The sequence below is a fragment of the Hipposideros armiger genome, unplaced genomic scaffold (assembly GCF_001890085.2).
Source record: "Hipposideros armiger isolate ML-2016 unplaced genomic scaffold, ASM189008v1 scaffold_1059, whole genome shotgun sequence".
Lineage (NCBI taxonomy): Eukaryota > Metazoa > Chordata > Mammalia > Chiroptera > Hipposideridae > Hipposideros > Hipposideros armiger.
In genome coordinates, this window is record NW_017732409.1 from 274,686 (window position 1) to 297,936 (window position 23,251).

The following is a 23,251-nucleotide window of genomic DNA, read 5'->3' on the forward strand; positions in this document are numbered from 1 at the left end:
AAGTTAAGTCTATTTTCCTAATAAACATATTTAAATATTAATTACGAGTTTCAAAAAATGCCAACTAAACACAGTTTGTTAACTTTCTTAAAAAAACTATTTGTTCACAACTGAGTCAGCTCCAAAATGTAAGCCAAGACAAAAAGTATTTTCCCATTCCACAGTAACTAAATGACATGTAAAATGACAGGTAACATTCCAAACAACTGTGTGATTCGTGACAAATTTATTGCTCTATTACTAATAGAGAATAAAATAAAGTTCGACTAAACCTTTGCAAATTGCATCCTATATTAGATTATAAAGGTAATGAACAAGACAAGCTAATCATATTGATGTTATTTTTACTTTAACATTGTTAAATTATATGGATCCAAATCAACCTAGAATGAGACACACACACACACACACACCCCCCCCCGCTCAAAAAAAAAAGAGAATAATCAGAAATAATAATAAATTAAAATTGAACAGCCGTGGAGTTTTAACATTATTCCCAACTGGAGTGGAGGCCCATTCATTCAAAACAAGGGGAACTTTAATTATCTACACTTGTAATTTACCTGCAAATCCAGTCAATTTTAAAGACACCTCCCAGCATTTTAGCATTCATTCCTGCGGGAAGCACCCAATGTATAGGTGATCCTCCATGATGTGACTCTGAAGAAAGTCTTGCAAATCCTAAGGGAATCAAATCACAACATGATATACAGATGCTAATAAAGTATAATCAATGTTTTTATATATATACAAATTATTTTTATTCTTACCTTGAAATTTTCCACTCTCTCTGACAGAAAATATTAAGATAACACTCCTTGCCGATCTGAATGCAGCATTTAATTTCTTCTCATTTACTGGCAGCGTGGACCACACACCCTACACAAATGATGTAAAGATCACAGATTGAAATTAATGCAAATCTTTCATGTTTCCAATCATATTCACAAAATAAGGCTACTGATGCTGTTGTACTTTACATTCAAATAAGCTATAATATATCAGCTGTTCAATAATAATTCATTAAAAGCTCAAGAAAAATATGGAGAAAATTACTAACCTTAACGAAATCATTAAAACAACTAAACACATGGGGGGGTGGTTTTCAAATCTTATGGGGTATGATACTATATAATAAAAACAATCAGCTACAATTATTTTAGTATCATCGCCATTTACTGTGGTAAAACATGCTGTTTGAAGGTGAATCACAACATATACATTATTCTTGAAAAACTGCGTACCAATTTAAAATTATTGTTATTATTAAACCTATCAAGTGAATTTCTGTCAACTTTCTAGCATTTCTCAGTTTTCTACTGAAAATTTTTAGTTACCAACAGTTTGGCTAGAGAGGCCTGTGTTCTTTAATAGAGCCACAATACAGTTATTAATTTCTGAAGCATTTTAAGCAATTCTTTGTTCATGAAACATTAAGAACGAACATGGTAAGGTTAAGGCAGAGGCTCTAATTCAGTTCAATCTGCTCATTCAAACTAGATCTCATTCACACTAAGGACTTAATTACTTCTGACTAAATCCACTGCAGCTGAAGAATAGAAACTTCCACTAGAATAGCTATTTGCTATATAACGTAATTCTTTCCATCTGTAAAGTTTGATGGGTAATACACTTAAGTTACAAATGTAGAATATTTATACTGACAGAAATATGGTTAGAAAAATGTTTAACTTTAGTTTTTAACTTTCTAAAAATCAGTAAAAACTGTAACTACTCATTTTAATCCAAGAATAGAAAAGATACAATAGCTGGTATAACAAATAGATGTATTTTTGCAGCAAAAACATAAAATCAATATCTTACAACATCCTATAGCAACGGGGCCTTATCCTTTTTTTATAAGGCCTGGAGTGGGCCATTAAGCTAACTCTTCCTTATCTTCTAAATCCAAGTGATCTTACTTCTAAAAATAAAAAAAACTCTCCATAAAGGAATAATACCTTTTCAAGATCTCAAGGTATAAAACCACCATCAATAGCAAGCAAAAACTGGTTAATTAAAGCTTTTTAAGAAAGTGTTAGTATAATAAATTAGCAATTCAATATAGAAACACAAAAATCAACAGAAACGTATCTTTTACTGTACAAGTATAATATATACATATATATTCTTTAATATCCAACATTTAACTTCAAAATTGTCTTTTAAAGAAAATTTAAATTCTATTAGGTTGCCTAACCAACCACAAAGCAGGCCCTAAGTGGTAACTGGGCTCTGGATCTTTAAAGCTTTTGGGGAGGAGGGGGGGATCTCATCTCAGAATCTTAAGCTATTCAAGATACTCAAGTCAGTCAACCCATATAAAAATGTCAAGATTAGGATAGTTTTAATAGAATTGATGCTAATACCTTAGCTTTGGCAAGAGACACATTCTCATGGTTGTTACTCTTTATGAGAAAAAATCTTGCATCCTGTAGGACATATTTGAGTTTACTCGTTTGATCTGAAAGAAAAAAAATCCGAATTTATTAATGAGAGAACATTATCACACAAATGGGTGTAAGTTGTACTAACTGAAATTAGCCCTCCACACCCACCTTAACTTTTAAAATTCATAATCACCCATTCAACCTGGAAAGTTAAGCCACAACATATAATAAAGCAAAGCTAAGAAAAGAACCAGCATTTTGAGAGAAGGAAAACCTAATCCAGTGATGTTCCGATATATCAGATCCATACTTAAGTATGAAAATGGCTACAAATTTTATAGATTTCTTTCATCAGATTATTCATTTAAATAATGATAGACCATTATGCTATTAAAATATATACCATCCATTTTGTCCAAAAACTGTAACATATCCTATGATGTTGCTACTGTTCTAAAGATATGCAGTAAGAAGTGAACATGGAGCTCTACTGTACAGTCATATTATTAAATTTTCCCCTTAATTTAATATATCAGAACATTACTATTGATACAGTAAAACCAACTATTAATGGAGAACCAATAAGGCAAAATAATGACTTTATGCAGCATGCAATGAAAACAATTTCAAATTTAAATGATACCTTTTCGGACAGCACGAACGGAAGATGATAATTTCTCATGCTTCTTTTCTGAACCTGTATTTAGCCAAAGTACATTTGTTCAGATTGAGCTTTAATAGAGATAAGACAAAATTTCTACAGTCTTGTCACATAAAGTTTTCATTCAAGACAAATTATTCTTCCTGGCGCACCCACACACACAAAAAAAAATACTTCTCAATGTGTACGAGTGTTTGGCTTTTTGGGTTGTTTGGATTTTTTTCAAAACAAAATGTATATCTGAACAGTTTCCCACTCAGAAAACTAGTCACTGAATCATCATCTTCCAAGAAAAAAAAGTGAAATTCCACTTAAGCAGTAACAGAACAAGATTAAAATAATAAGAAAAAGCTTAGTTTCCTCTATAATTATTACACTGAACATGCCAAAAATCAATACTAATGGACATCAACAAGTTCACACTAAACTACAGCCTCCACACTTTCTACAGCAGAATACATTAGATTCTGTCAGATAAGATCAAAAATAAAGGTAAAATGAGAATACCTGCATATGATTCTGATGCAGAGCTTCCACTCCTATCAAAAACAATTGGCGAGATGCCTCTAGCTCTCTTCCTTTCCTTCTTTTTCTCATCTAAAAAAAATTCAAACAAGATTTTAAAAAACATTATAATATAGGTACAGGTAACAAGAATGTATCATCATGTATCTGTTTTTCAATATCATCCCTAAGTATTGTTATTGCTAATCTCTCTCCTGATCCCTCAATTTCCTCAGAATAAGGTGTTCCCTTTCAAAGACAGTTAAAAAATGAGGAACATTTTGTTGCTTCTCCCACTATTTCAATAAAACACATGACCAGAATTGAAAACTATTTATCCTAAAGGTGATCTTGAATAAAGTTTTCCAAGAGGGGAAACAAAACCTGCAAAGCAAACACAGCTTTTCTTTCAATAAAATTTACTGTATTCCCTTCTATGCATCAGGTGCTGCTATTCTAAGTCCTGTTTTTTAAAAGTATACTATCATTCTTCAACACAATTCCAACTCACTCTATCTTAGATGTCTAATGAACTCCAGATCCAAAGCTTTTCAACTTAAAAAAAAAAACAAAAACACTGTAGTAAATTAATTATTCCTTTCTGGTGGCCATTGCTTGCTTTTATGTCTTCGATTCCATTCTTCTTAACCATCTCCTTCCTGACTTACTGCTTTTATTTCCAAATTCAATTTAAATTTAATTCCTAATATTTTAATGATACCCCATGTATTTCTGTAAAAAAGATGGGAATCTTCAGTAGACAGATAAAATTTGCCATTACCTGTCATTTAAGAACCATTTCAAGCTTAATTTGGAACTTTATAAGCATGCACATGAGACCTAAGATGGAATCAGGCTCTCATGTCTCTTTTTATTGTTATTTTAATTATACCAGCATAAGCTCCTTTACTTTTCAGCTAGGAGATAAGAAGAACTATGAAGGGGAAAAATGGATATACATATTTTTATTTTAAAAAACCAGAAAGTTGATATATAATCATCAATGATCTTACATACAATCTCCTATAATGACTCTATAAACTACTTTAAAAGCTTTAAGTAAATTATTTTCCTTAATATTCATTAACAAGCTCATGAGATACATAATGCCATTATTCTCATTTACAAAAAAGGAAACCTCAAGAGGGGTAGTTAACTTGGCCAAGGTCCCACAGTTCCTGGGTGGCAGAACCTAATTTTGAGCGCAAGTCCTGTAAATTGAAAGTACAAACCCTGAGCTCTATCTTTATTGACCAAAGAGAAAAGGTATTTTACTACTATTCTTGAAAGAGGATTCTAGGTCTAAGTAGTTTACAGACAGAAAACTGCAAGGGCATCATAAGCTTCTTGTCTTTTAAAAGTTTAAGCATCTTTCCCTTTGTAATTTACTAATAACTGCTTCTCCCTGTGGATGTAAGAAGCTTCTAAATGACTGATTTTCCTAACTTAGGGTTGAAAGGGAAGAGCAAAGAAGCACATAATGGCACAATTACAAAGACAAGCCCATATAAAGCTGGCAACCATGAAGGAATAGTATTTCAAATAACCAGCTATAGAGAAAAGCATTTATTTCCAGGCTTGCTGGCTTTGAAAATTGATACCCGACTTTCAAAAGTTTTAAAATCCTTTCCCTCAGGGCAAGCTATAAGACTTCAAGTGAATAGACTGAAGCCTTTTACTATAAAATGACTGAGAATCTCACCTCAATAGATGAGAAACAGGTTTTGTTAAATCCAAATCTTCCTCATGCATGTCTGCTTTGTTCACTGACTGACTACACATTCTATATAGTCCCTGTATATAGTAGGAAGTGGATTCACTGAATTAATAAATATGACATCCATATGAAAGAGATTAGAAAAATAAAACCTTGTCCAAATTGTTTTACAGTATTTCAAAAATTCTAACATGTTTCTTTACATTTTTCCTCTGAATATTTAGAAGTCTTAGCCTTATGAATTGATCACTAAGGATAATACATCTTCTGTTGCTATTTGAAAACAATACTTTATGGGCGTTAAACATATGGTGACCGAAGGAGACTAGACTTTGGGTAGTGAGTATACAGATGCTGTATTATAAAGTTGTATATCTGAAATTTCTATAATGTTATTAACCAATGTTACCCCAATAAATTTAATTTTTTAAAAATTCCATGGTTCAAACTACTAAAAAGATCTCTCACTATGATAATGCAGAAAAAAATAACAGGATTCTGCCCAACTGTTTTTATGTAATGTTAAATCTGGCATCACTAAAGGATTTTTTAAATCTTTTTTGTATAAATAACTCCACTGCTCTTAAGTTATGATCCCCTCTCCAAACTATTATCTTCAGATCTAAAGGACAACGAAAGTCATCTAACAACCACCTTTACCCACCACCAAAGTGTGACACTTTTGTAAGGAAGTTACTGAAAATTGGAGAAAAAATAAGGTAAAATAAACTGAAATCTAAAAACTTGATGACACAGAAACTGTAATCCCTTGTATTTAAAAACTGACATCTCCTAATCAAGGAGTCCCAAACCTATTCCATTTTTCTTTTGCACATTATCATAAAGAGAAAACACCCCATGATAAAAAGAATAATTTCTTGCATACTAGATACAATCTCTAAAACATGTTCCACATAAGAGATCGTCCAAGGAAAATTTGCAATTTTTCCTTTAATAAGGAAAATAAAGACTCCCAGGTACCTCTTTTTAAACAATGTATCTCTTCTCTTAATAGTTTTGATATCAAAGTTTTATAAAACCATTCAATTTGAAATATCTACAAAAATATAAAGAATCAATAAGTATCTTACTACAGTATCAGCATTCTCTAGGAGCTTGTTAAAAATGCAGATTATTTCAGGCCCTATCCATTTAAATCAGTCTCCTTTGTAGGACTTAAACAAGACAAACATTTAATTCTAAGAAATAGTTTCTAACATGGATACCAAAATGAAGAGCCCTATAATAAAATGTTCCTAACCCCATGTTATACACTTCTCCACAATAAATGAACATTCTTTCACATTACCAATGTAAATTTTGTTCTCGATAATTATAAATTATAAAGACATATCCCATCAGTTTTCAAAATGTCTGAGAGTAGTATTAAAAAACTTGATTCCACAAGTTTTTAACATCAAACCCAACTACTCATCTATTCAGTTTAACTCTTTAAAACCTTCAACCCCCTTTGAAAACCTGTCTACAATTCCCAAAGTTAGATCTCCAGTGAGCAGAAGGTAGAAAGCACTTCAGTTGCCAATCCCTAGAAAATAGCTGGCCATTTGCTTTATCATCTATACTATATCAAGAATATGACGTACTAATAATGTACTACTAAATTATTAAAATTCTATAATGACTACGTAACTATCCTATATAACAAAAGAATAGTATTTTTCTTGTATTCCAATGTTTAGTACATTTTGCTTATGCAGATCTGGCTGCATCTTTACATAAGACAGTTTTGAGAGTATAATCATCATGTAATGGCCAAAGAGCTATAAGTACCCTGACCTCTCCTTGCTGTACCTTCAGAATTTACCCCCAAAAAAGCAACCCCTCAGCCTAGTGACTGCAACTACTTAAGATTCCTACATTTACATGGATTAGACAGGGATAAAAATGGTAGGATGTGTAGTAATGAAAGAATGACCCAAGATGCTCTTACCCAACCTCTCCACTTTTAATACTCTTATTTTCCATTTTGTGCCTTTATACCCAGCTCTCTAGAGACCCTGCCCCAGTGAGTCAACGCACAGATATGAAAATGAAATGAAAGTTTGTGCTACCAAGAGAAAGAAATAGAATTCTTTTGATTTTTATTGCCACATGATGAAAATCTAGAAGCATTTAATACCAAGTGGATGGGTTCTATATAAATATACTTCAAGTACATCAGTGTCTAAATAAGCTGCTGTTGACTAATATGAAAAATCTAAGAATGTGTAACATGAAGACCTGAAATACATTTCCCTTATAGAGAAAAAAATTTGGACTTCTGTTCATTTAACACAATCATTTGTAGCTGTGAAATGCCTTTACAAAAGTATGTAAATCTTATTCAAATGCATGTATTTATAATACTCAAGAGCATATAATTAAAAAGAACCGCAAGACGGTCTTTCTCACATTCTTCATCTCCTCAAAAACCTTATAATTCAATTTAAACATGTTTAAAAATAAAACGAATCAGGTCAAATATTTTTTTAAAAAAGAAACTTTTACATACAAGAAGTAGTACCTGATCCATCTGTGCCTGAACCAGATCTGACAGACCCATCTGTGAAGGAAACGGATTCAGACTCAGAGTCACTAGCCTCACTTCGAGTGTCATAATCATTTCCCTCTTCCTTCTGATCTCGCTCGTCCTGTTCATATTCCTCTTCATCTTCCTCCTCCTCCTCTTCCTCCTCCTCTTCCTCTTCCTCCTCCTCCTCCTCTCCATCTTCATCCACCTCATCTTCCTCTGCATCTTCTTCTACTTCTTCATCTTCCTCCACGTCTTCCACCCCTTCCTCCTCATTCTCAGTGTTGTTGCCCTGCTCATCAGAAGAACCACTGCTGCCAGTCTCATGGTCAGAGCCATATTCTTCAGAGTTCACTTCTTCCTTAGAAGATTGGCTGGATCTGCTTGCACGTCTATCCACTTCAAGCCCAATTCTCTGATGTTTAAAGAAAAAGGGAATTAAGAGTCATATAATAGACAAGGTCAGAATGAACAAATAGTTCTAAAGCCTCAAAAAAAATTGCTGTTTTATATCTGCAATAATATTTACTACCTCGGAACCATCTGGTGTAGGCGATTTGGCCCTCCTTTCAGCATCCCTTTTCCGGAGACAAGTTTTGTCAGGCTGACTCTTGTAAGGTTCTCTGGAGGCACTGCTTGACAAACGAATTTTCCGATCAGCTTCTAGACGCTTGTTTCTTTCAGATCGTTGATATTCCTCATTTTTGTACTCTGTGACTGACTTTCCTTTAGTACTAACTAATCTTTTATTATTGCTAACTGATGAGCTCAGTGGCTTAGAAATCAATTGTCTTGAGTGAACAGAAGGCTTTTGTCGCTTAGTGTCAGTAGATTCCATTCGATCACTTTTTCTTTTGGATCCTTAAAAATACAATTTAAAAAGACATAAAAGTTATTTGTGTATTCCATTTATTTCACCAAACATAAACAGATACTGTGTATCATCAGAGAGGAAAAAAGCCTCATTTATTTAAAATATCTTCTGAAATATTTTTACTCCAAAGTTAATCATAAAGAAAACATAACTCTCATACAATGAAATAAATTCATCTATTTGGGATGTTTCACACATTTGAAAAAATATTACTCTTATTCATATGGAATTAGGTACCCAGTTTATAATTGTACTTTTGGTATTAACTGCCTCAAGAAACAAGTACAAAAGCAAAGTCACTTTCTTAAAAAATTAAATCTCTCTTTACACTGTTATTTTAACAAAAATAACAGAAATCTTACATACCCTTTTTCTCGTTTTTATCTTGTTCACTCTCTGGATTATACAGCTCATCATCCTGTTCTGGTACTTCAGTCAAAATATCATCTAAAACATTAAGTTCTCCATCTGAAAGCAAGAAAAGTCAAAATATGGAAAAGTCATTATCATTAAGCATTTATTTTTGAGTACTTGCTATGCTGAGGCTACAGAAGTATAAGAACATAACCCTCAAGAAGCTTTCACTTCAAAATTAAGCTATACAAATAATTCCTATAAAAACCACACAAGGTAGACAGAGGGCATGATACAGAGTCTGCTCTACAAAGCCAGGAGTATACACCCCAGAGTGTGTGGAGGGATATACTGGGGTACAAAAAGAAAATGTCAGCACTTCTACATTTGTATCTCACTCCTTTAAGTTCTACATTTTGTAACTGCTTAAAATGTGCACAATAAATTAGTATAGAAATACGTGTGTATAATATAAATATACATTTATCAAGGATTATTATCCCTGCAAGATACTTATTGATTACCAAAAGAAAAACTGGCAGACTCCAGAATAACCAAGTAATAAAAGTTATCGTCAATGGTGGATCAAATCAATATCATGGACCTCCTGGTATGACGCATTGAGAGTAGAACAACTATTTTGTGATATTCCTATGAAAAATGTAAAATCTAAACCTATACCCGAGGAAACATCAAACAAACCCAAATTAAAGGTCAAAAATGTCAACATGATGAAAACACAAACAATAAGGAAGTAGTCCAATTTAGAGGAGACTAAAGTGACATGATTAACTGAATATAGCACTTGATCTGAAATATAACTAGAAAAACTAGTGAAATCTAAATAAGGTCTATAGATTTTAGTAAGTATCAATGTTAATTTCCCACTTTTGATAGTATGTACTATAGTTAAGTAAAAGTCCTAATTTTTAGGAAATACATACTTAAGTATTTAGGGGCAAAGCAGCAGCGTGCCTGCAACTGACAAACGGTTCAGGAAAAAAGTGTGTCTGCATGCATGTATCCACATACACTTAGAGACAATGTGTGTGAAAGATAATATGAGAGAGAAAGACAAATGTGGTAAAATGTTAACATTTGTGGAATGCGGTTAAAAAGGAAAATTATTTGTACTGTTCTTGTAGTGATTCTTTGTCTGAAATAATGTCAAAACAAAGTTAAAAGAAAAAAATTGATGTGCTGTACAATAAAAAATGTTTGAGGCTGCTGATATGGACTAAACAAGTGTAACTTGTTCAGACCAGGCAACTACTGACTATAATTGACACACTATTCAATGATCATAAAACTCAGAACTCAGTTTTGTCACCCCATGCCCACCCTCAAAAATGAATCTTAAAAATACATGCACATGTTTACTCGTTAAACTGATTTTTTTAAAATAATGCACTAAAGGTAAATGTTTTCAACACTAAATATTCAGTATCAAAAATATCTTTCTGAATTTAAAGTGTGGCAAAGAGAGGTATAAAGTCATGAAGCTGATAAGATCGGACAATTTGTGGCTCCAACCAAAAAGCAAAGCACACTCAAAGTATAGCAAGGGTTATTAACCTGAGGTCTATAAACAGGTTACATGGGATTCATATTTCCCTAAAAGGTGACAGAAATCAGTGAGTGAAAAGAAATAAAACAGTTAATGTAGTCATCAAAAGAAGGAAAGCAAGGTTAGGTAGGATATGGAAAAGGTTAACACCTTCCTCTGTATTTAGAGCCAGACAGAGTTGCTATTTCAGAACATCTGAAAATTACATATGCCTGGAACGGCAGAGCAATTGATTTCTTTGGGTGGCAACAATGTTTATCTGTACTTTACCACTTTTCTAAAATGAATACATACTATATTTTTATTTTTGTTTACTTATTCTTTAAAATGTTATTTAAAATCAAGGCATGCCAATCAAAAAGTCTTCTCTCGTCTTCTGGATTCACCTTTTTCACCAAGGAGGAAATTCTCTCAAGATCTGAAAGGTGGCAAACAATTTTTAGACTCTATATTATAAATAAAAAAATACATAACTTGATACAAAAAAGTTCAAGTTTTGCAGATATTTAATGATTCTTGGGTAAAAGCTCTCCAGTTAGTAAAAAAGTGGATCCCAACAAATCATGGCACAATTAAATACATTTGTAGAAACAAAAAATTTAAAACTATCACAACAAAATAGGCAAGTTAATACAGTGCTACACAAATCTCTGAATGAAATCACTACTTCTTAATTAGAAATATCAATCCAAAGCTTGAATTCACTTGAAATGATGCACTTTAACTTAAATCAATTTAAATTTCAGACATACCTAAATCATGGTTTCCCTATGTAAAAAAAGTTTTTTTTAAAAAAGCTTTAACAAATATATTAGTCAAATTCAGAGATTTGTTGAATCTTTAGAAAGCATCTACAAATTTTTAAGACAAATATTAAACAATGCTTTCTTTTTCAACACTATCACTTTCATACACATCATATTTACATATCATATGAAACATGTTTTATCATCCATTACTTTACAGATAAAGAAATAGAAAATAGAATCTTAGGGCCGGCCAAGTGGCTCAGGTGGTTAAGAGTTGACTTAAGAGCGCAAGCTCTGAGCAACAGGGCTGCCGGTTTGATTCCGACATGAGCCAGTGACACTGCGCCCGAGCTGAGCTGTCCCTGAGCTGCCAACAGGTGGCAGGACGGCTCAGCTGGTGTAACAAGACTGCCTGTTCGATGGTGGGCTACACCCACCTGCAACTAAGATTGAATCAGCACCTTGAGCTTAAGAGGCCATGAGCTGCCGATGGGAAGCCAGATGGCAACTGGCACCCTCCACAACGAAGACTGAAGAACAACAACTTGGCTGGTCCCCTTCCCCAATTCTCCAACACTGTTCTCCTCCCCCAATTCCCCAGTAAAATCTTTAAAAAAAGAAAAAGAAACAGAAGCTCAAAAGTTCAAGTTGACCAGATTTACTTGTCTAGAAATGGATGAGTCTAGAGGTCAGGCTTTCTAAACCTAGGGTTAAATTAGATGAGAAATATTAAAAGCACCTTTAAACAAAGTATAAAAAAACAACAACAAAAAAATGCAAGTGATTAAAAGGTAGCGTGCACTAATAGATTGATTTCAAATTAGTGCACCACACCAGAAAGCTCTGTATTACTAACATTACTGCATCTTAAATTTACTTGAAGAAGAACCACAACATCCTCATTTAATGGTCTACACATTTTCATCTCTATTATAGTCAGTGATATCAATAAGCTAACCAATATGGCAAACTAAGACACACAGGACAAATTCAGCCCATAGCTTGGTTTGTGACCCATGAGAAAAGGTTTCTGCATTTTTAAGGTTGTGTTTAGAAACAAAAAAAGCAAAGAAAAATATATGACAATGACCTTATGTGGCCCACATAAAGCCTAAAATATTATTTGCTATCAGGCCTTTTACAAAGTTTGCCAACCCATGATATAAATGTCTACATTTTAAGTTACCTTTCTCCATTAATGAACCACTTATTTGTTTACTGAAATATGATACACAGGAAAGAGATCTGGATTCAGAAGTAGTAACAAAATCCAGGTTATCATTTAAGAGCTAGGCATTCTTGGGGAAATACCAATCTGAGCTCCAGTTTCTTCACCTCTGGTAAGAGGCATTTAGAATAAAGTATCAGTGTTTGGAGAAGGGAACTGGTAGGCAATTATGTGAATCTCCAGGTGAGCTGTCAACCTATAAGTCTTTTCCTGTTACTATCAGATTCTAATAAAACCTTGCCTTCCATAAGCCTTGTTAATAACTAGTGTACATGACATACAAAATTTGGTACAAAACACAAAACAAAATCTTTCACTAAGACAAAAATATATGCATGCTCTGATTATCTGGGATGTAACATGCCACCCCAGCTTGGTGTTTTAAAACAATAAATCATTATTGCTTATGTTTCTGGAGTTCAACCAGGGTCTCTCATATGGCTGCATTTAGATGGTGGCTGTGGTCAATCACCACCATGGCAGCTTTCAGGGTAGGCAGACCTCTTACATGGTAGTTTAGGCCTCTGAAGAGGTACAGATCCTCCACATTGGCAAGGAGGAAGTAAAACTGTCATTACATGCAGATGATATGATACTATAGAGGACCCTAAAGACTCCATCAAAAAACTATTGGAACTAATAGACAAATTCAGTAAGGTAGCAGGATAAAAAATCAATACTCAGAAATCAGTCGCATTTGTATATACCAATAATAAACTATCGGAAGGAAAAATTAAGAAAAACAATTCCGTTTACAATCACTTCAAGAACTATAAAATACTTGGGAATAAATTTAACCAAAGAAGTAAAAGACCTGTACTCTGAAAACTGTAAGACACTGAAGAAAGAAATAAAAGAAGATACAAAGGGAAAAACATTCTATGCTCATGGATAGGAAGAATTAATATAGTTAAAATGTCCATATTGCCTAAAGCAATATATAGATTCAATACAATTCCTATCAAACTACCTAGGGCATTTTTCACAGAAATAGAAAATATAATCCTAAAATTTATATGGAACCAAAAAAGACCCCGAATAGCCATGGCAATCCTGAGAAATAAGAACAAAATCGGGGGAGGGATCACGCTTCCAGACATTAGAATGTACAAGGCTACAGTAATCAAAACAGTATGGTACTGGCATAAAAATAGGCACATAGATCAATGGAACAGAATAGAGAGCCCAGAATTAAATCCAGGCTTATACGGGCAGTTACTCTATGACAAGGGAAGCAAGAATTTACATTGGGCTAAAGATAGTCTATTTAATAAATGGTGCTGGGAAAATGGGACTGACACATGCAAAAAAATGAAACTGGACCACCTCCTTATGTCATATACAAGAACAAATTCAAAATGGACTAAAGACTTAAATGTAAGACCTGAAACCATAAAACTCCTAGAAGAAAATATAGGGTCTAAATTTGCAGACATTACCCTGAGCAATATTTTTACTGATACATCCCCGCGGGCTAGGGAAGTAAAAGAAAAAATGAACACATGGGACTACATCAAACTTAAAAGTTTTTTCACAACAAAAGAAACCATCAATAAAACAAAAAGGAAGCCTAATGAATGGGAGAAGATATTTGTCAATGAGATATCTGATAAGGGGTTAATATCCAAAATATATAAAACGCTCATGCAACTCAACACCAAAAAAACAACCCAATTAAAAAATGGGCAGAGGATATGAAGAGACATTTCTCCAAAGAGGACATACAGATGCCCAACAGGCATATGAAAAAATGTTCACTTCACTAATCATTAGAGAAATGCAAATAAAAACCACAATGAGATAGCACCTTACCCCGGTCAGGATGGCTATCATCAATAAATCAACAAATAACAAATGCTGGCGAGGTTGTGGGGAAAAGGGAACCCTGGTGCACTGCTGGTGGGACTGCAGACAGGTGCAGCCACTATGGATATCAGTATGGAGGTATCTCAAAAAACTGGAAATGCAACTACCTTATGACCCAGCAATTCTACTCTTAGGTATTTATCCAGAAAAACCCAAGACATTAATCCGAAAAAACATATGCACCCCTATGTTCACTGTGGCGCTATTCACAATAGCTAAGACTTGGAAACAACCAAAATGCCCATCGGTAGACGACTGGATTAATAAACTATGGTACATTTACACAATGGAGTATTACTCAGCTATAAAGGAGGAGGAAATAGTACCATTTGCAACAATATGGATGGAACTAGAGAACATTATGCTAAGTGAAATAAGTCAGTCAGAGAAAGACAAACGCCATCTGATCTACTTCTACGTGGATTCTAAAAAACTGAATAAATGAGAAATGTAAACAGAAATAGTCTCAGAGACAGAGGAAAAACTGAGGGTTGCTAGTTAGGAGGGGGTGGGAATGAAGGAGAAGGGGAAGGGACGTGACAATACAAATTGGCAACTACAATATGGCCTCAGGGACAGACAAGACAGTCTGGGGAATATAATCAATAATGTTGTAAGTATTTTTTAGGGGGCCAGATGGACTCATGTCTTGTTAGAGAGACCACTTCATAGACAGTGTAGAGGCCTGACCACCGCACTTATATTTGAAGCTGATGTTGAATTATAATGTATGTCAACTATAATTATATATACATATAGTCACGGGACGCGGAGTAGAGTGTGGGAATGGAGTCAATGGAATTGTAATAGACAAGCATGGATATCGGGGGTGGGAGGGCAGCAGATGGGGGAAGGGGGGTTGTTACTTTGTGAGGGGTGAAAAGGATAACTATTGCATTGTTCTGTGCACTAACAATAAAAAAAAAAGAGGTACAGATCCCAACAGAGAAAGGGCCAGGCAGAAGAAGCTAAGCAACACTACGACATTTTATTCAGAGGTAATCACAACAGTCTATGTACTCAGGTTTAAACAACAGTTTAGTGGTAAGAGGGTAGGGGAGTGGTAGGTGAGGGTAAGTGGGGAGGAGAGTGGTGGATGAGGTACCAGAGGGTAAGGGGAGAGGGGGTGGTAGATGAGGGTAAATGGGATCAAATGTATGGTGATGGAAGGAGAATGGAATCTGGGTGGTGAACACACAATGTGATATATTGATGATGTATTACAGAATTATACAACTGATACCTATGTAAATCTACTAACAATTGTCACCCCAATAAACTTTAATTTAAAAAACCAAAACAAAAAAACAGGAGACAAAGACTCCATTTATTGCTGGGAGAAGTGTCAGATACTTGGTAGATGTTTTCAAAATGAACATCTATTTAGTTTTGTTTAAATTTAATGATTAATTATAACTGTAAGGTGTACTTAAAAAAAATTTTTTTTTAATTGGGGAACAGCCATGGTCATTGGTTACACATTGCTTTCATGCTACAATGGCACAGTTGACTCTTTTAAGGAGGGCGTAACTCACAGTGGCCCATGCGGGGATCGAACCGGCAACCTTGGTGTTATCAGCACCACGCTCTAACCAACTGAGCTAACTGGTCACCCTCTGTAAGGTGTATTTCTAAAGCCCAAAATCTGGTTTTAAAAAAATGAAAGTTTACAGTATTGGGTTATAAAGCTAACAAACTGCTTCCTCTGACCCCTTCTTTCATTGGCTAGAAAAGTACACTTAGCACATTTTTTAATTCATTTTTTCAATTTTGAATGAATTGGCCATGAAGAAAGATTATTTTAATATTTTCAGAAGCTACTGCTGGTTAGAGACCAATTATCACTGGCATATCCTTTTTGGAAAGAAATAACTCTTTGAGAGATACAGTAATGTCGGCAAGTTCTCTAGGGTGACTTTCTTTAAATTACCTTAATAAATGTTTCAAATCACTCTCTGTCCTGAAATTTAACATTATTATTCTGTATAGAAATATGTATATATTCAATTACTTCATAGTAGTTTGACAGCAGCAACCCAACCTAAGGATAATAATTAAATTAACAAGGATTAGCAAACGCCAGGTTAAGAAGAGTTCTATGAACATATGACTCATGTATGATAAAAATAACTCTAATACAGTATTTCTATGATAAAACACCTCACATTAAGTTTCTTTGGTAAGTCTACATAAAGAGTTATGGTCTGGGCCTGCCAAGTGGTTAGTAGGTTAAGAGTTGGCTTGGTGGCCGGCTAAGTGGTGCGTTGGTTAGGAATTGGCTTAGGAGTGTCAGTTCTGAGCAGCAGGGCCCCGGTTCGGATCCCACATGAGGGCCAGTGATGCTGCGCCCTCTACAGCTAAGATGGTGAATAACAGTTCGACCTGGAGCTGGGCTGCCATGAGTCACCGGTGAAGGCATAGGCTGCAGTGGGGCTGGCCAGCAGTGGGCGTGAGCTTTCGTGAGCTGCAGTGAGCCACTATCCAAAGGGCGGTGACCCATCTGCCTCACCCAGGAAGAGCGCAACAATACCAACATGGGCCAGGGAAGCGAAGTCCTCCACAACTAGACTGAAGAACAAAAGGACAGCAACTTGTCTCTTCCCCTCCCCCAATTCCCCAATTATATCTTAAAAAAAAAGTTGTGGTCTTTAAAAATTATTTTAAAACGTGGAGAACTAAATTTAACATGCCACAATAAAATGAATTCTCTCACATGTCAGTGCAATGAATTAGCTCAAAGAAACACAAAATGCTTCAATGTTTCCATTTACAGCTAAAATTCAAATCAACCCAAAAGTTATACTCGTAACAGCCTGAAAAAAAATGAATCTTGTTTTTTTTGAAAACTCTAAAAGATTTAATATAAAAAATCCAGATCCTATATATATATATATATATATATATATATATATTTTTTTTTTTTTTTTTTAAATTGGAGAACTGGGGATGGGAGCAGCACTGGGGAATTGGGGGAAGGGGAACAGACAAGTCGCTGTCCTTTTGTTCTTCAGTCTAGTTGTGGAGGACGTTTCTTCACTGGCCCAAGTTGGCACCATCATTGCACTCTTCCCAGGAGAGGCAGATCAGTTGCCAGCTTCAGGACAGCCCATTCACTACGGCTGCTGGCCGCTCACGTTGGCTGCTGGCTACACATGGTAGCCCATGGCAACCCACCGCAGCAGGGGCTGTAGCCTACGCCTTTGCCAGCAACTCACGGCAGCCCAGCTCCAGAATGAGCTGTTGTTCAGCATCTTAGTTGTAGAGGACAGTATCACTGGCCCTCATATGTGGGATCCGAACCGGGGCCCTCTGACATCCCAAGCCAGTTCTTAACCAATGCACCACTCGGCAGGCCCCAGATCCTATATTTTTTAAAGGACTATTTAATCATTAGAGGCTCCAATATCAGGAGCAGTCCTGATAGTCTTCTGTTAAGACACAGAGAAGATAATATATGTCAAGGTTTTGCATGAGAAAATCTGGGTTTATGCCTGGTAAACCCAGTGTATTTACTAATACTGCCTGAACACAGACCATACTTGGTTTTACTTTTTTAACCTAATACTCACCATCACCTATTGTATTAAACAAGTACTTCATCTGCCTAACCTTAGTATGCATATACGCCTGCAACTCCTGAATAAAATACTGATATTAAATAACTGCAAATAAATTGAAGGTTCAGTTCAACAGACACTGAGGCACAGGGACACCCAACAACTCTAGTTTTAGCATATGATACTTCGTGAAAAAGTAGGAATACTAAAGGGGACAAGCCTTCTCAATCCAGTGGGTTAACGGCCTTGACACAATGCAAGCACATATTGTCAAATCTTCCAAATTTTCAAGAGGATCCCCGAATTCAGATTTTTATTTGGAATTGTATGACTTTTAAATGTTGCCTCAGTTAAAAACAAAACAAAGCAGGCTGCTGCTAGCTTGAGTCCTCTGTAGAAGTGCAATCATCTGTGAATGTTTTGCATTCACAATATATAATGTATATGAACTTCATTATGATCACTGGTACAAGCTAGCACAATCTCACTTATCATCTCAAACTGTTAACAAATTGAGTTTTGAGATAAATGTACAGATTTAGGGGTATAGGAGGCAAAACAAGAAAATAAAAAGAATCATTTTTAGAGCCTGTTCAAAATCTGTTAAGATATTAGAAGTAACAAGGCTTGTATTTTATTTTGTTGCTTGATTGGGGGATTTTTGTTTGTTTTAGATAAACAGGGGAACTTAAAAATCTAACTAGCTTTCAAAGTAGTTTTAACCTTTAGAAGGTTATGTATGTAACAAGAATTCCAAAATGAAGCCCACAGAATTAAAAGTGATGACTTAAAATCTCATAACTAAGAATCCAAATGTAGTGCTCTTTCCACTATACCAGAATTAAACCTTAATCTTGAAAAACCTGGCCCAGGAAGACCACAAACCTTAACCTCAGGGATATCAGCATAGAAAATTGACCTTTAACTGAGATGCAGTTTTTTTGGTTTGTTTTTCCTTTTTTGACCCCCAGAAGCTTCTCCGTTAGGAGATACAAAGTATTATTTATTTCAGGGTCCAGCATCAGACTTAAATCCAGAGTGTTTAAAGGAAGAAAACTGGGCAGCTAAATTTACTATACATTTTGTTTTCCAAAACAGGGCACCAGAATACATTATACTTTTTATTTTATTCAGTTATTATAGTTTGAGTGGGGTTTGACAATTGAACAAGATTTCTTAGAACCTCCCCTTGTGTTACATTTTACATCAGTTACTTTTGTGACATTCAAAACTGTCATTCCTCTACATGAAGTGTAGAGACTAGGATTTCCCATCCCATCCAAATTTCTTGTCTTCCCAAAAGCATACAATTGAAGTCTAAGGACAGCATTTTAAATTTTTTATCCTACTTCTACTATGGGTAAAACAAATACGTTAGCATATCAAATACACACTTTATACTTTACAGATCCCTAACTAAAGTGGACCAAGAAAGTCAATTTTATTGACTTATTATAGTGAGGGCCACAGTATGTATATACATGTGTGCATACATATAACTGTGTGTATATATTTATATGTATTTGCCTGCATCAGTGTACATATATAATTTAAACTTCGAAACTCTTGGCTTTGGACAGATAGCAAATGTCACAAAAATGGTCAGTTATTAATGAATTCCTTGGGCTAACGATTTACAACCTTGTAAAGAATTCATGCAAGGCACAAGACACAATTACTGTACAAGGGAACCTCGTGAACAAGAGACACACTCCGGGCCCTCTTGGAGCTTCCAGTTTGGTAATACAGAAAACATGTTACTTATAAAAATGGTAATTATCCACACTGGGTACGTTACACTTTTATAACTATGCTTTGGAGAGAACTTTATAAAAGCTTAAATAAAATTTATACAAGGTGTTTATAATATAAAAGATGTTTCTTTCAACGTCCTTCAAATCTACTTTTTGGAATCACCACAGGAATCAGAGGCAGCTGGCAAGTTTTCCAATTATATAGGCTTCAGTTTCTAAGTATGGGCATCACAGAAGCACTATAGAACTTAATGTGTTTATTCCACAGCTAATGTACAAAGCCCAATAATCGAAGGACTTTATAACCAAGTCTTTTAACTGTTCTGTGATTAATAGCAAATCTCTGCAACTTAAACTATTTTCTTTTCAAAATCTTACACCATTTATGAAATCATTTAGGAGGGACCTGATTTATGTAATCATTTAAAAGGTGACATGTCTAAGATTCTTACAGGGGTTATCTTTATAATTTTCTAATGTTTCTTAACTGATGACAGTAAATACTTAGCTTCCTACTTTCTCTTGTTCAAGTATGAGAAGGAAGAGTCAAGAGTTGCTTCTAATTCTGGCTATTATTCTAGCTGGGTGACAATGATCAAGTAAGTGAGATACCCTGGGCCTCAGTTTCCTTATTTACAAAGTGAGTTATTCTAGAAATCTTCCCATTCCAAAATTAAATAAGCAATTCTGGTAGGACATTATTTGCTAGCTTCCCCAGTAAACTAGAGATAACCTTTGATCTAAACTATAAAAATAAGCACTTATATCAGAAGTTTTAAAATACCTACATAAGTTCAAGTATAGATATTAAGTTTTTTTAAAACTACAGAAACGTTAGGCCTTTCAAAAATTGGACAATTTATACTAAGTATTGGTAATAGGTGCATTACTACTTCCCAATTATAAAGTATGTATTTGGACTGCATTATCATCAATAAATCTGTTTCTAAAACAAAATATTCAAAACATCACCCACTTTCCTTCCTCAATGTACATTACAGTGTCTATTACTGATTTATAACTATGATCATCTTAATGAATTCTTGAGAGTACTGAGTTTTACTCATTTTGTATTTGGTTCCTCTCACCCACTGCAACCATCCATCCACTCCTATACACGAAGCTCACAGATTACACTCTGAAACAATCAAATGTTGACTAGTTATGATTAAAATCATCTAGTTTAATAACTGACTTTACTCATTAAAAGCTGTTTCCTTTATTCACTAACACCATGCAATCCTATATTCACATTCCTTCCAATTTCTCAAAAAAGTAGGGATGGAGATTTTTTAGGATTCACTTAAGAAATTAAACTACTATAACCTAATTAATCATTGAGCTGCTTTAAGATAGGAGCAATATCTTAACAACATTCCCACCCACTCCCCTTCCCAAAACTGTTGCTATCCTAGCGCAATTTGAAGTATGAAGACCCTTCTTGAGAAAAATTAGAGAAGAAAAAAGCACAGGCCTGGCGCAACTATAGATTCTAGAGCCCATTTAACAAATCCCCACCCCAAATTAATTAGGCACATAGAAGGGTAGATCTGTGAAATACAGAACGGTAGCTGTACAATATTTTTTCTTTTTTATCAAATATAACCTTTCCAAAACTATCATGCTAATTATAGGGTTGGAAAAGAACTTAAGGAAGCATCTAATCTCCAAACATGTATTGATCCAGGACCTACATTCACATCTCCTGGTCCAGAGAGGTCGGTATTTCAAAAGGCATGACGTTCCATTCGGATACCATCATTTCTTCCTATATTTCTCCGTTAATTTATTCCTCCAACTCTATAAATGACACCCATCTGTTCCCGGTTATACCCTCTGGAAGCTATGCACAACTTGTTTCTATCAAAATAGTGGCCAGAATTGTTTTTGCCAGGCCCAACTCATATAATTACCTTTTTTCAAACAACATGTTTTCCAAAATAAGTATTCGAAGAACCAAACGGGCAATTCTTGCCACCTTGCCCACGTAACAGGAACAGACTGAAGTTACTTGTAGATATTTCTCGAGATTAATAATCCACCTATACTTCTTAAATACGCTCACTTACTAGACTACCAGCTTTGATCGTGGCATTAAGGGCTTTGAAACGTAGCCTAACAGAAAAGGATGTGCTGAAAAGACGCATTACATACGCATAAACCAACCAGGAAATAAACCTAAGGGCCCGCAACTCAGAAGAGGCTTTCTCTCAGCCGCGCCCAGGACAGCTAAGCGGAAAGTGGAGAATTAGAATCAAAGAAAAACCGTAGGCTAAGATGAAGTGTTAGGTCAAATGGAGACCAAGAAGGAAAGGCCAGGCCTTGTCTCTTCCAATGAGTCCAAGTGTCTCGGAGTGGGGGACCGGCTCCGCGCGGGGCAAGCTAACCTCCCCAACCCCCACCCCGCAATCAAGAACCGCGGTTCCACCGACCCTCTCCCGAGCCCCGCCTCCGCCCGTCACCTTTCTCCGCACTAACCTTTCTCCTCCCGGCTGTCGGCCGCCATTGCTCCTCTCCTGTTTCCGCTGCTGCCGCTGCCGCCGCCGCCGTCGCCGTTCCGACGCGACTCGCGCGGTGGCCTCAGCCGCGGCAGCACTAGCACGGGCACGTCCGTCAGTCCGTCCGCCGGGCTGCGGGCTTCGCACCTTGGCCTCCACCACTCGCCTTTCTCGACTCACCCTTTTTCTCCCCGCTTCTTCCCTTGCTCTCTTCCCTCTTTGCACTCCAGCCTCCGGAGGGCTAGGCCCAGCCTTCTCGCTGCGACTCGGGGACGGGAGGAGGTAAAGGGGAAGACTAGGGAAACAGATGGCAACGGCCAGAGGCGCTAAAATGGAGCCTGCTTCCTGCGTGAAACACTCCCGCTCCCAAAATGCCCTGCGCTGTTTACGCTTCGTTCCTCCCTGGGAACGTCACAGTGCGGAGAGGGGCGGGGAAGCGGAACATGCCAGAGAACGTGGCGTAACGTCAGCACATCGTCCCGCCTCCTGCAGCCCGGATGTCCCTGGAATAAGTCTTTCCATAAATTAGGTTGTGTGAGTTATTTGCGGGTCAGTTGGCTGCGTGTACTGCGCTTAGATGGCTCAGTTTTCTCACCTGAAACACTTACTGGCGGACCTTCCAGCCTCAGGGCAAAGATGTTTTCTGTCGCTCCGCAGGACTCCTGCTTCAGTTCTGGGAACCGAAGACTTATTTAGGACAAGTCTGGCTCGGCCCTTTGGCAGCCACCACTTGATCGGCTATGAGTACTGGAGGTGCTTTCTTAGTTGGTGTCCCAGGCTTACTTACCCAAAGGCAGCTCAGGATGCAACCAGCTCACTTGTCACAAAAGCCTACTAGTTTTGTCTTTAATAGAGAAAATGAATTATTTGTATTTTAAAATAGCTTCATAATTCACATAACAGATTTGATGTAAACATTTATGGAGACTCTGGGGTACACAATTGATTTAAACAGACTTGAGAAATTGAAACTCCAGAAGTGACCAAAAATTACTTAACTAC

The 23,251-nt window shown here is 36.0% G+C and overlaps 1 protein-coding gene across 4 annotated transcripts in view; it reads right to left on the minus strand.

Moving 5' to 3' along the window:
• The window catches only part of YTHDC1 (YTH N6-methyladenosine RNA binding protein C1), a 35,934-nt gene extending 13,305 nt beyond the window's left edge, over positions 1–22,629 (minus strand). For 2 of the 4 annotated variants that reach the window (XM_019631990.1, XM_019631989.1), the window contains exons 1-9: positions 22,230–22,629; positions 9,043–9,144; positions 8,335–8,663; positions 7,797–8,217; positions 3,559–3,648; positions 3,034–3,087; positions 2,370–2,464; positions 771–879; positions 564–681 (exon numbers count right to left, since the gene is read on the minus strand). In XM_019631990.1, coding sequence (XP_019487535.1) covers positions 564–681; positions 771–879; positions 2,370–2,464; positions 3,034–3,087; positions 3,559–3,648; positions 7,797–8,217; positions 8,335–8,663; positions 9,043–9,144; positions 22,230–22,257 — 1,346 coding nt within the window. In that variant the 5' untranslated portion in view covers positions 22,258–22,629. The remainder of the gene's footprint in view (positions 1–563; positions 682–770; positions 880–2,369; positions 2,465–3,033; positions 3,088–3,558; positions 3,649–7,796; positions 8,218–8,334; positions 8,664–9,042; positions 9,145–22,229) is intronic. The other 2 variants (XM_019631992.1, XM_019631991.1) reach the window with 1 other exon arrangement.
• Positions 22,630–23,251: the final 622 nt, after the last annotated feature.